Source organism: Sciurus carolinensis, chromosome 15, assembly GCF_902686445.1.
Source record: "Sciurus carolinensis chromosome 15, mSciCar1.2, whole genome shotgun sequence".
NCBI lineage: Eukaryota > Metazoa > Chordata > Mammalia > Rodentia > Sciuridae > Sciurus > Sciurus carolinensis.
In genome coordinates this window covers 24691513-24706154 of record NC_062227.1, presented here as the reverse complement: position 1 = coordinate 24706154, position 14642 = coordinate 24691513, and the positions used below count along the sequence as shown (strand labels likewise).

Sequence of the window (14642 nt, the reverse complement as noted above, 5' to 3'; positions counted from 1 at the left end):
GAAATCACCCCACTAGTAGCTTAAAAATGGGTATAATTTGGCATATCAGCACCCTTCTCCTACTGATTTCTATCTGCTGAACGGACTCAAGTTGTCTTTTCATCCGTGAAGGAGGGCTGGGCCCCAGCTGAACCAGGTGGGCCCTTGTATGTCCCTACTTAGATGCTGTACCTCTCTACTCATGTGGTATATCACCATCAAGCAGACTGAGTATTCTAGTTTTGATGGCTTTTACTTCTGTATACATGACTATTAGTTACAAATAGAGGGAAGGAAATTTCCTAGTATGGTTTTGGAGAAAAATATTCACTTTGAAGCATTTCTTTTTTTCTTTTTTCTTTTTGTACTTATATTAATGTATTAGATTGTCTAAAATTCTACAAAAAATAAAAGTCATGTTTAGCCTTCTGAATTTTAGTGAAACAAAAATAGAAGATTGGAGATCAAAACAAGAAAACAAGGGGGGAAAAAAAGAGTATAATTTTCCATAGTTCGCAAAAAGCAAAATTGCATTGCTTACCTGGGATTAAAAGCATAGGCCCTTTCTTCTAAGCCCTAGCAATCACCAGGTAAATATATAAGATATCCAAGAAGGGCTGAAGCTAGATTAGTAAATATGCCTCTAAGAATGCTTTCATAAGCCTGTGAGTCACCTCAAGACAACTGCTAGGATAAACTGAAAAAAAAAATCTTCTCCGTCTTCATTCCCTTTCCTACAAAGTCTACCTTTCTCAGCACTAAGAAGTGATCACTGAGATACAACACAATTAGTACACATCCCACTTCATTAGTAATAAAAAATCACACCACACAGATTGTGAGACTCTCTTCTACAGAACCACCCTCCATCAGGGAAGGGTATTCTTACCCTCTTCACTTACTTCCTTACAGTTTGTATTTTCAGATCCAGAAATACATTAATTCCTATATGGCCACATAAGGAAGACACCTCCAATTTCATATCCCTTTGTTTCTTACCAGCTAGTGATCCATATTAAAAGCCATGAACTTACAGTCATAACCTCCAGTTCAAATCTAGAGCCACAGGGTCTGTTGCTGTCTTCTCTTTTTCTTTATTCATAACTCCCTTCTCCAATAATGAGAAACCTGACTCCCTCTCTCTACTGTATATTTACTCTTTGGTTCCTGCCTAGAATAAATGGAAAATATTTTCATGTCTGCTAGCATAAACAACTATAAACTGCAGGCTTACTAACTAGAGTTTAATATTTATTTACAGATATTTGCCCTTGAAGTATTTTCACAGATCTTCAGTGTGCAGTTCAGTGAGCTTTCACAAAAGGATGCACTTGTAACTTCACACTGATCAAGAGAGATAATATTTCCAGCAACCCAGAAAATCTCCTCATGCTTTGTCACAGTCTCATCCCACTCAGTGATTCACGGTCCCTGGCCAGAGGCAACCATGGTTCCTGTGTTTGTGCATCGTTGGTTAGCTTTCAGTTTGGCTTATTTCACTTAGCATAATGTTTTTGAGATTCAGCTAGTGTGTCCCTGGTTCCTCTTGTTATTAGTGGGAAGCTTGTATTATTTACCAGGGCTGCCTCAACAAAGTACCACAAAACTTGGTACTTTATGGTACACATGGTGATGTTTTGAGATGGATATTCTATCTAAATCCTAATTTGTAAAGACCATTTCCAAAAAAGGTCACATTTCCTGATACTGAGGGCTAAGCTTCAACACATCTTTCTTAGAGACACAGTTCAACTTATAGTAGTAGTATTCTATTGTATGAATGCACTACATTTTGAAAAATCCTTTTTACCTGCTAATGAACTTCAGGATTTGGTTTGGTTTTCTTGTTTCAGTTTGGATATTGTAAAGAAGGCTTCTATGAGTAATTTTGTAAGAAATATTCTGTGGACATATGTTTCGACACATATTTTATATAGGATATGTTTAACTATATAAGAAAGTGCCAGAAGTTTTCCAAAGTAGCTTTACCATTTTACACCTCTTCCAGCGATTTATAACACACAGTTCCATTTCCAAATCTTTGCAGCATTTGATGTTATCAGTTTTCTGTATATGAGTAATTCTAGGAGATGCATGAAACTATCTCATTATAGTTCTAATTACATTTCACTGGTGACAAATGATGTTTAATTTTTTTTCTGTGCTTATTGTCCTTTCATCTATCTTGTTTTGTGAAATCTTTTGACTCTTTTAAAAAACTGGCTTTTTCATTATTGATTTGCTTGACTTCTTGATATATTCTGGATACAAGTATCTCAGACATATGTACTATAAATATTTTCTCACTCTGTTGACTTGCCTATTCATATTCTTAAATGAGGTCTTTTAATTGAGTCTTCCTCCCCCCCTCCATATTTTGCTGCAGGTATATAGAAATAACAACTAACTTCTGGATTTTTAAAAAAATTTTTAAATTTTTTTGTTCTAATTAGTTGTACATGACAGTAGAATGCATTTATACATTTTGATAGATCATACGTAAATGAGGTATAATCCCTCATTTTTCTGATTATACAAATTTTAGGATCACATTGGTCGTGCAGTCATATATGTACATGAGGTAATAATGTCTGTTTCGCTCTATCATTCCTACCCCCATACCTCTTTCCCTCCCTTCACTTGCCTCTCCCTAATATAAAGTAACTCTGTTTTTCCCTATTCCCCTACTCCCTTATTGTGAATTAGCATCTGCATATCAGAGAAAACATTCTGCCTTTGGTTTTTTGGGTTTGGCTTATTTCAATTAGCATGATATTTTCTAACTCCATCTATTTGCCAGGAGAATTTGATTCTTCTTTAAAACTGAGTAATGTTCCATCATATATATATATATACCACATTTTCTTTCCTTTTTTTTTTTTGGTTAATGTTTATTTATTTATATTTTTAAATCATATATTTATTTTTTTAAATTTTTTTACAGACTGCATTTTGATGCATCGTACACAAATGGGGTACATCATTTCCTTTCTATGGTTGTACACAATGTAGATTCATACCATTCGTGTAATCATACATGTACATAGGGTGATGATGTCTGTCTCATTCCACCATTTTTCATACCCCCCCATTTCCTTTTACATAATCCAAAGTTCCTCCCTTCTTCTCTCACATTCCACACCCCCACCCCCCATTATATATCGTTCTTCACTTATCAGAGAAAACATTTGGCCTTTTGTTTTTTGGGATTGGCTTATTTCACTTAGCATGATATTCTCCAGTTTCATCCATTTATTTGCAAATGCCATATTATTGTTCTTTATGGCTGAATAATATTCCATTGTGTATATATACCACATTTTCTTTATCCATTCATTTGTTGAAGGGCATCTAGGTTGGTTCCATACTTTAGCTATTGTGAATTGAGCTGCTATAAACATTGATGTGGCTGTGTCACTGTAGTATGTTGATTTTAAGTCCTTTGTGTGTAAACCAAGGAATGGGACAGCTGGGTCAAATGGTGGTTTCATTCCATTACTTCTGTATCTTAACTTTATATCACATTACCTTTCTAAATTCTAGCAAATGTCTCCTCTATTTCTTAGGATTTTTACAGAGAAACGAAGAAGTCTATTAATAGAGGCAAAATAGAGAAAGTTTTCCTTTCGTATTTTTATGCCTTTTAAAAAGATTGTCTTATTGTACTGACCAGGGATTCTAGCACAAATTGAATAGAAGTGGTAACAACACATATCCTTGCTGTGTTCCCAGTTTTACAGGAAAAGGGTTCAATATTCTCTGTTAAATATGATGGTAACTGTGAACTTTTAAAAGGTGCTCTTTACAAGATGACTTTCTTGTCCTGTTTTCTAGTCTTGTTTGGTTTGGTTTTCTTGTTTCAGGTGTTATATTTTGTTATATGCTTTTCCCACACGATTCATTGAAAAGATTAATAAAATCTTTGTTTCTATTAAACTATGTTCTTTGTGTTCAATTTGCTCATTGTTTTTTTCTCCTTAAGATGGAAACCTCAAGCATTTATGAACAATTCCCATTACCTTTCTAATATTGCTTTCACTGCACCCTACAAATTTTGAATATATTGTACTTTCATTATAGTTTTGTTTCAGATGTTTTCTCATCTTTATTGTATGTTTCTTAATTTCCAAATAATTGGGAATTTTCTAGACATCTTGTTATCTATTTCTAAGTTAATTGTATTGTAGTTAGGTGCCGTAGTTTCAATCTTTGAAATTCATTTAGACTTATTTTATAGTCTTTGCTGAGATTCCCTGTCTGCTCACTCATTAGAAACAGTTTTTCCTTTAAATCCTTGAGCATAGGTAGGAGGGCTACTTTCATGTCCTTATTTAATACTGGTCTTTTGGAGTCACTTTCTATTGACTACCTTTCTCTTGTTAAATTGATTTACTTTTCTGTTTGTTCATTTGCCTTACTTTTCTGTTCAACATGATCAATATGTTTCAGAGACTGTTTTCTGTTATCTTCTATGAACCAAGTTCATTTGGGTTCTAGCAATTAACTTGACGGGATTCATCCTCCTAACTTTTCTTTCTTCTTGGTCAATTATTTTAACCTTCAGCTGTCCCCCCACCCCCAGTGGGATGCTTGCAGTCTCCCACACACCTTTTTAGTTCAAGGTTTAGTCAAGAATCTATGCACAGATTTTGGAACATGAACAGGAATATGCTACTCACTTTCCAGCTGTTGGTGTAATCCTATACTTTGTTCTCTGACTCCTCAAATAAATAAAACTGTGACTTTCTGTTTGAGTTCTAGTCACCTGTCCTATAGATACTGGAAAATGACCTCAGTTGATGATCAGTTTAAGGGCAAATTTTATCCAGTACATTTTCTTTTATAAAAATTTAAGTTTTTTAGGTTATGTGCTTGGTTCTTCTCTAGTATCTTCGTGTGGTTATTTTGTGTATTTTTTCCCAAAAAAATAACAGTTTTTTGTAACAGTTAATACAAGACAGTTATGTGAGTATAAGCTACTCCATTTTCACCAGAAGATTTTATTCTGTTTGATATGTGTCTCCAATGAACTTTCCAAGCTGATGGATTTTTAGTACGGAATGGTATGCATGATAGCTAGGTTTATTTTTAAAAGTTGGTATTTGTATTCATTGTTTTATGACTTCTTAGAATAATTTTCTTAGTTCTATTTTTCAACAGAAACTTAATTATTTATTTAATTAATTCAACACACATGTACTAAGCAGACTGAAAGGTGTTGGTGATAGACTGTAAGCAAAGCAGACATGTTTCCTTCTCAAATTAGTAATGTAGGAAAAGAGAAAGTAATTAATGAAGTAATATAACTAAATCTATTTGGGGGAGGGGATTACTTGAAGGAAAAAAATGGCAGTATTGGAATTGATAGAAGTAGGATATAACTCTGTCTGATGACTTCAGACTTCATTGAGGGAGAGATTAATGAATAGATCTGACAGTTTGAGTGGTCAATAATTAAAGGGTCAAATTGAAGGACTGCCATGCCCACAGACCTTGTTAGCAAAAGAGCATGGAACTTTTGAGGACTCCAAAGTAGTTGGTATTTCTGAGGAGTGTAAGGAGAAGATGGTATGAGTGTGTCCAGAAAAGGAAGCAGTCTTGTATGTTGTAGCCCATGTTAAAGAAAGGAAAAGTCAGCATTATTTTTGTTTGCATATGAAAGGACTAATTTAGTTATAATCTGGAAAGGAAGTTGAAAGGGATCAAGAATGACTGTAGGAAGAACTATTGGGAGTCTGACCTAGCAGTTCAGGTGAAAGATGATGACAACTTGGATCAGGTCTATGGCAGAAGAGATTAAGGAAGGTGGACACTTTTGAGATGAAATAAGGAAGTAATATCAAAAGGTCTTGGTGAAGCATGGCCTGGTGGTGCATGCCTCTGATCCCAGTGATTTGACGGGCTGAGGCAGGAGGATCACAGGTTTGAAACCAGCCTGGACAACTTAGTGAAACCCTGTCTCAATTAAAATAAAAATGGGGTGGGGATGGGGGAGTTTGGGGTATATCTTGGAGGTAAAGCACCCCCGAGGTTCTATCCTCAATACTGTAAAAAAGAAAATAAAACAGTTCTTGCTTATGTGCTAGAGTTGATGCATAAAGATGTCAAGAATGTCTTCTGAGTTACTCATTTGCCTAATTACTAGAATAGATGTTCTGTTTATTGAAAGGTGGGACAGTGAAAGAGGCCTAGAGTTGGGAATGATGAATGCGTTCAGGTTTGAACGTGTTGAGTAGGTTGTGATCGATATAGCCAAGGTGATGTTAAGTAGGCTGTTGATACATGGAGCTGAAATTCAAAGGCTTGCTCTGGGCTGAAGTTGCACATTTGGCAACTGGAGTAATGAGAATAGGTTTGCCTGGTACGTAATTTAGCAAATGAGACACACTGATATCTGCCCTAGACATTTCTTACCTAGGAAAGCATATTCTACGTATGCCATCTTCACCCCTAGTTTATGTTAACTCTAACCTACCAATTACTCCTTCCTCCCACTCTATCATCACTCCTTACAGAAGTGAAGAGAAAAACATCCAATTTAAAGCTTTAATATTAAACTATATATCTAATTTTTGTCTTCAGAAGTAAAAATCCTACCTAAAGCTTACAAAAGACTTCCCAGTCTCTACTCACTGATTTAAAAGGCTTATTATTTTAGAATAGAGCTACTAATTGTAGATTTGCCTTTCACTTTTTTTTTTTTTTTGTAAAGGGACAGTTTACAAAGCAAACAAACAATAAAAAGAAGATAGCAAATATTTGTCTAGCTAAGAAATTGGTCCTGTAAAGCACAGTAGAAGGCTTTGTTTATATATCAATGATACAATCATGTACACAGAGTCCAGGACTACTAGACTGCTCCTTTGACATGTGTTTACAAATCAGTCTAATCTGCTCTTTAAACAAGCTTTATTCAGGCAATGCCTGTTTAGCCTGGTACCCAGAAATGCACATGTAGTATATTTGCTTTTGTGGTATGTTGTTATCCTCAATTCCTTTTATTTCTATACCTCTAGTTTATAATGCAGCTAATCTCATGGATGAATCTTAAGGTTTTAAATTGCCTTTTGAAAAAATAGGATCATTGCCCTGTGTTCAGAATAAGGAGAGAAACAAGAAAATAAACACTCACTGAATACTTTATTTTATTCCAGGTTCTTTGCCATCTTCATAAATGCATTGCTTTAAAAAAAAAAAAACAACACCATGTCCAACCAATTTTGCTATTATTATTCCCATTGTTGATACTCCTATTATTGGTATTGTGGTCTCTCTCAAGATGGTGGCTATTAATTCAAGCTCTGCCCTGATGGAGCTCCAGGGGATGTGATTATAAATGTTTGTATCCATGAGATGCTTCTACCACACTGTGACCAGTTGACCTTTTTATAGGAAACTTATTTATGTGGCAGGTGCCCTTGTGGCTCTTGTCTGACCTATGTCCAGTTTATCCTTAGCAAGATAGCCATTTCAGGAGAGCCCTGACTGGGAAGGAAATTAGGTTTGTATGTGTTGGTCAGATGAGATTCAGAGGAAGTAACAGAAGCAGTGTATTACTAACAGGTCCTAGAGAGGAGAGGGCTGCACCTTACAGGGACAAAAGGAAGAGGGAAAGAGTCATCCAGGACCCATACATTCAGCCAGTGAATGGGGAGCAAGAAAGAAGCATAGTACCTCTGGGCCGAAGCCCTTATTTGAGTTCAGGGAGTCCAGGGAGAATGCACTAGGGGGAGTTCTAATTAGTGGGTTGAGAAAATCTGGCACAAAACTTCATGGATTGAGGCTGTGTCTGAAAGGTCATCAGTGTGGCATCTCCACACAGGCCATGAGTGGGGTAGGGCCAGCAGGGCCATCAAGTAGGAAGGAAAGGATAGGAAGGAAAAAGTTGTGCAAGGCACATTTCTGGAGGAACTGGAAAGAGGTGGAAAACTGGAAACTGTCCAAGATGACTGAGCCCTGCTTCCGGTATGAAGTTAGGCCCATGAAAATAAATTCCAAGGCAACATAAATCACTACACCCATTTTGCTGAGGGGACACTGCTGGAGGTATCTCAGCATGTACCAAAATCTGTGATAGCACTGGGATTTGCACCTGCATTTGAGTGACTTATGAACACTTTGTGCTCTAGTAAGCCATACTTTTTCTGTTATTGTTTTAGTCTTAATGTTTATACTTTATCATTTTTTTTAATTGGTAGTAAAGATACAGCTTATGTTTAACCCTCTGGCAAGGAAAATTATCTTTCCAAATTGGCTAGTCAACCTTGCTGTACTGGACACTGTGTTATAATTGGACTAAATTTAAAAATGCAAACAGATTTTTCATTCATTCTTATAGTCCTTTCCCATAATTACTATAAAAATGAGACATCTCATATTGCTTACTGATATTTCTCATTGTCTGATATCCACAGACCTATAGTTACATACACCGTCATATGGAAAAGGTCCTAACCTTCTCTTGGTTATGTTGTCTTACAGAAGGAGAACTCGAAGCAGAGTGGTTGCAAGATGTGGGTTTATCAACTCTGATCTCAGGTGGCGAAGAGGAAGATGGGAAGGCCCTACTTTCTACGTTAACGAGAACCCAAGCCGCTGCGGTGAAAAAGAGATATAATACCTATACTCAAACCCTGAGAAAAAAGAATAAGCAATCTGTCAGGGATGTCAGAGACATCTTTGGAGTGAGTGAATCTCCTGTAAGTAATGAACGTGGCACAAAAGGTGCTTCTTTGATTTTTGGCGGGGGATGGGTGACTGGGGGGATGGTAAGGATAGAAAAAAATGATCAGGAAAGGCTAGCTCCATATCAACTTTCGGAGAAAACTGAAGCAGACAGCATAGTGCAGCATTTTATAAATTTGAACTTGCGTGATCATTCCTCATTTCTCATAACTGCATTCTCTCTCTATACTAAATTAGTTTCCTTCTGTGTTGAAGTTTGAGGGTAACTTCTTTGGTAGTGGAGTGGGTATTTATGGATGGGATACACACTGCCTTACTTAAATCTAAGCTCTAAATGGGAATTCTGTGGTCAGACTTTGGGAGAAAGTGTGTGGGTTATTTTATTTTATTTTTATTCTTTTAAAAATTTTTCAGTTGTAAATGGACACTTTATTTATTTTTATGTGGTGCTGAGGACTGAACCAAGTGCCTCACATGTGCTAGGCAAGTGCTCTACCACTGAGTTACAACCCCAGCCCATGTGGGTTATTTTAAATGGCTGTGGGGGGAAGTGGGTAGAGTAGATTTATGTTCAGAAAAATTAACATGATTAAAAAGTGAAAGATGGGGCTGGGGTTGGAGCTCAGTGGTAGAGTGCTTGCCTAGCAAGTGTGAGGCACTGGGTTCAATCTTCAGCACCACATTCAAAGAATAAACAAATAGCATAAAGGCATTGTATCCCTCTACAACTAAGAAAAAAAAAATTTTAAGTGGAAGATACCAATTAAGTGAGCAAGAAAATGATTCAGAACACCATAAGGAAGCCATCACAGGTTTTATGAGAAATGACTGAATTACAGCTTACCCTTACCAGTTCCAAGGTCACAAATTTTGCTTCCGAGTCTATCATTTTTCTCCTATTTCTATATTAGTTTTACTGCTAGTTCCATCTTACCATATATTTAATTCATTGTGCCACTGCAGTGCTGCATTGCAGTAATTGTTTCATTGATTTAACAAATACTTATTGAATACATGCTCTATGTAAGGTCCTTTATTAGACTCTATGCAGATAGGATTCTTGGAACTTTGCAGGTAATTAGTACATAGAAAAAAGGAAATTTGATATTCTTCTATGGTTATAGAAAAGTTGCCTGGGGCAATTTAGTTACTCACTCTGATTTAGGTTTCTTATCTGTTTCATTGAATTATCAGTAATGACAAATTAGAACTTCAAGGATCTTGGATGGAAATCATGCTTTGAAGACTTTGTCACCAATTTGAATGACTTTAGGTTGTCTGTAAATCATCTTCTCACTTAGATTTATTAATCATTAAGGATAGTTGCCAGGGAAGCTCACATAGGCATTGTTGGCCTTTCCATTTGTGATAATAGTGTCTTAGAGGAATTCTACCCTTTAGACTTTCTACATTGATAGAAATAATCTCTCTGTCCAATGTGGGAGTCCCCAGTCCTATGTGGCAATTTGTAGCTGCAACGTGACTAGTGTGAAGAAGGAACTGAATTTTTAATTTTGTTTAATCTTCATTGATTTAAATCTTAACAGTCACCTGTGGCTTGTAGCTTATGTATCTAACAGCATAGTTCTAGAATCTTCTTTCTATTGTGACAGCAGATACCTTGAAGTAAGTGCATTCTAGGTTCTCTGATGTCTGAACATTCAACTTAGTCGAACCCCATGTCTTTCTGGATGGTGGGATTTTTCTGTGACTGTAATTGAGTAAAGATGGATCTTACAACTTGAAGCCAGGACCTGAGCTACAGGTGTTCTGGCCAAGATGCCTATCAAAGAAAAAAAAAAGGTTTGTCCTAATGTTTTAAATTCTCTGGGTTGATTTTTAATTACTTTCAGGATTGTAATTGTGAAGGTCCTATACACTTTGCTTATATGCTTCCTTTCCTACATCTGTTTCCAGCTACTTCAGACTAAAGTTTTGGCTCTACTCTAGCAAACTATGAAATAGAAAAGGATCTATAGACTTCTCCTGAATCCTTCAGTTGTTCAGGAAATGTGTAAATACCCTTTTCGGGTTTCCTAAGACTATTGGTCTTCTAGTAACGTAAATATAGTAAGATAAAGAGTTCCTTTTTGTGTACCTCTCTCTTCTTTGACATTAACCCTCCAGGAAGAGAAAGATAAAATGGGAAATTTCTCACTGGGCCCAGAGTATCAAAAGAAATGAAGAGTCTTTTCCTTTTCTGAGATACATATGTGCTGTCTACTATTCAGCACCAACTCTGGGAAGGGCAGAAAGGGCTTCCTTGACGCATCTATGGAGGAGAGAATGGCCCCAGGGCTCTTTCTTCAATCTGCTTTCCTTTCTCTTTTCAGTCTTAACGTTTGAAGCCCCAGTTCTAGAATGAATTGAGAATGGTAACTAAGATGGGGCAGTGGGGACACTGAAAGCAAAGGAAAGACCATGTATTATCTATTCCAGGGAGTAGAGAATTCTTGTGCTATACTTGAAAATGGGGGAATCAGAGAATTGAGAATCAGTAGATGCCTGGCATTGTCTATACTGCTTAAAAAATTCAGATCTTTCCTTGTTAGAAATGTAAAAAGCCATATAAACCTAGTCTTTGACAAAAATATTGTGTCCTTCCAATATATAAGGTCTAATTAACATCTTTACACATTTGGGTTTTTTCCTAAAAAATTCAGCATCTGTTTTTGCAAGAAAGTTAGATGTTTCTAAGGATTGCACCTCAGCTTTTTCAGTTTTCTATTCAAAATTGACGGCATAAGCGCCAATTCTGCTTTCCCTCCTATTTCTCTGTGTCTCTGTCCTGATCTGTCTTTCTGTGTGCTCTTCCCTCTGTCCTCCTGCTCCTCCTTTTCTTTCTATTCCTCTCTCTCCCCTTCCTACCCTTTATGTCTTTCTATGCAGTATTTACCTACATTAATTTAATCTACCTAAATTTTTCCATTTCGCTTTCTTAGTGAAGATTTGTAAGACGTTGCATTAATTTTAAATATATTAATTTGACCCAATGAGAATATAAATTCAATAATTTGAAAAATAGGCATGTAGACTGTGCTAGTTATTTTCTTAATTTTTTTCTTTTACTCATAGAATCGCATGTTCAAAATCACTTTTCTTTGGAATTTCAAAGATACTTTCCATAATCATCTCTCATACATGATCACCATGGCAAAGAATAGTGTCTACACCAGTCTCAGTCATTTAATGAAGTAGAAGCTTTTTGAATTTTATTTTTATTATTAGAATCTTGAAATTTCACCAGTTTTGCCCTTAAAAAAATCATCCTATTCAGTACTAAAATGAGCCCTTTCAATTTGAGAGCTGATTCTTACTTCAAGTTCTATATACTTTTGTCTAAAACATTTAAAACAAGCATTTATTCATTTCACTTTCTTTGTGATTTCCTTCTGTTATCCCTATTTTGCATTGATTGAAATGGAACTTTTGCATCTCTTAATTTTTCTCTCGTTTTCCCAGTGTTTGTTCTACATTCTTGGATATCTCTTCGCCTTCATTTATTATGTTAGTAATTTGGCTATAGTTGTATTAATACTTGTGATTTTCATTAATTTTTTTAGAATGCAACAGTCATTTCCAATTTACTGAAGTTCCTTCTTTCTCCTGATTCCCCTTCTATTATCTTTCTTAGCTGCGATAGTCTCCTGGCACTCTGAAGGGAGTAATTAAACCTTAAATTCTAAAGTTCTCTCCCTTTCCTTAAACTACCTATTCCCTTCAGGGCGATGTGTTTATTTTTAGCATCATTTTTTCCCCTATTGCCATTGTTTAATTGATTTCGATCTGAGGGTATTGATGTGTCTTTCTTAAGTTTGCTCCATTTGTGTAGGTGATGGCTGCATGCTTCCTGTGCTGTTGTGTAGAACTCTTCTCTAAGAACACTCCTGTGAATAGTATTCGGGGCCCATTGAGTACTGCAGTATATCAGTTGTCACACTTCACTTAAGACACATAATATGGCGTCAATGCCAAAGTAACAAGAGTCCTCAAGAACTGCCATTTATTTCCCTTTCAGGTAAACCAAACTTGCCTTTATATACTCCTGCCCTTATCCTTTTAGAAAGCCCTAAATGAGGTGTAATTCAGTCTTCCTTTTGTCCTCGACTACCACACCCTTACCAGGACAGCCACCATCACCAATGAAGGCAGTCGCTCTGTCACTAAGAATTCACCATTGCCTGCTCTGCAGTGTTCCAGGAAGGAAAACCATTTTTCAGTTCCTTCAGTCATTGTCTTCTGAATTGGAGGTGCCTCCTTGATATTTTTATTTCCTTCTCGATATAGACTTTTTTCTGAATAAGCATTTACCTTCTACTCATTTTCCTCTTGTGCCTTTTTTTCAAGCTGAGGTTATCTTCTGCCTTTATCAAATCATTCTTGCCTGCGTTTTATCTTCCAGGAATTTCCAACAATTTCTGTTCTGCTAATGGAAATGTTGAGTGGTTTCTAGATCTACTCCTTTAAAAAGATATCTCTTTTGACACTTAGAGTGATTTGCAAAGAAAGGAGAAAGTAGAACGTGCATTTTGTTGTCTTGATCCAATTTTCTTGTACTGATTTTTCAATAGTATTTGTTCCTTTCAAAAAGTAAGTCTGGGTTTTTTCCCTTTATTATGAAAGTGATACATAATCTTTACTGAAAACAGAAAATATGGTAAAACATAAGAATTTCTGTGGATCCAAATAAATTTTCTGATTTCATTAAATATCCAAAAAATTTAAATTTTCAATGGAGTTCTTACAATGAAGGACTAGACTATTTAGCCCTTGTTTTAGTAGAGTCATTGTACACTGAATCAAAAATGCCAAATCAGTCCTGTTCATCATGAGCAGACTTCCGGTATCTGAATGCATCTTCTATTATTCAGAAGGATGTGATTAAATGTTCCTTTCAGTAACACATTCAGTTGGGAAATATAGTTCATCTCCTATCTAATTTTATACTTGATAAGCAACTAGCTAAAGGTAGAACTATTTATATTTGACTAGTCATGCAGTATGCACAAAACATGATTATATCTCTTGATACTGACTGTGTGGGACAGAAAACTCAAGAAATCATGATTTAGACAAATAGGGACTTGCTTTTCTCTCTCAAGAATAAGTTGAGGGGCTGGGATTGTGGCTCAGTGGTAAAGCACTTGCCTAGCATGTGTGAGGCACTTGGTTCAATTCTTAGCACCACAAGTAAATAAATAAAATAAAGGTCCATCGACAACTAAAAAAAAATAATTTTAAAAAGAACACGTTAAAGATAAATTGTCCTTTTTCTTAACATGAACCCAGCTTCTGTCCATCTTCCAATTTTGTCTGCCATATGCAACCTTTAGGTGGGCCACTCCAGACACTATATGCATGTTCTTGGCAGTTTCTAGAAGTTGTATCAGTGAATTCCATTCCTCTGACCTCATGTGTTAGTCAGCTTTTCATCAACATGATCAAAGTTCCTGACAAGAGCTTAGAAGAGTAAAAGTTAATTTTGACTCACAATTTCAGAGGTTTAGTCTATGGTGGACCAACTTTATTGCTCTGGGCCCATGGTGAGGTGGAACATCATGGCAGAAGGCATGGTGAAAAGTTATGTTCTCTTTGTGGTAGCCAGAAATCAGAGAGAGGAAGGGGAAGGGTCACAAAAAGAACAACTCTTCTAGGACACAACCCCAGTGACCCACCTCCTACAGCCATACCCCCCCTGCTTGTAGTTACCACTAGTTAGTCCATTCAGACTAGGATGGGCTAATTAGGTTACAACTCTCATAATCCAATCATTTTACTTTCAGAGATTCCTGTATTAATACGGGAGCTTTGGGGATACACCTCATATCCAAACCATAGTAACTTATTTTCCTAGAAATCCCACTCAGTAGAATTTCAGTTACCTGCTATTGCTCAGAACTACATGATCCTTAGTTACAGAGGAGTATGTGAAATATTGGTTCTTTGTTTTAGTTGTAAACATAAATTCCTGAAGCAAA

General features: G+C 36.2%; 1 protein-coding gene across 5 annotated transcripts in view; it reads left to right on the top strand.

Moving 5' to 3' along the window:
• Arhgap28 (Rho GTPase activating protein 28) overlaps window positions 1-14642 on the top strand; it is a 192030-nt gene that overhangs the window by 108550 nt on the left and 68838 nt on the right. For all 5 annotated transcript variants that reach the window (XM_047526805.1, XM_047526801.1, XM_047526804.1 and 2 more), the window contains exon 3: window positions 8461-8678. In XM_047526805.1, coding sequence (XP_047382761.1) covers window positions 8461-8678 — 218 coding nt within the window. The remainder of the gene's footprint in view (window positions 1-8460; window positions 8679-14642) is intronic.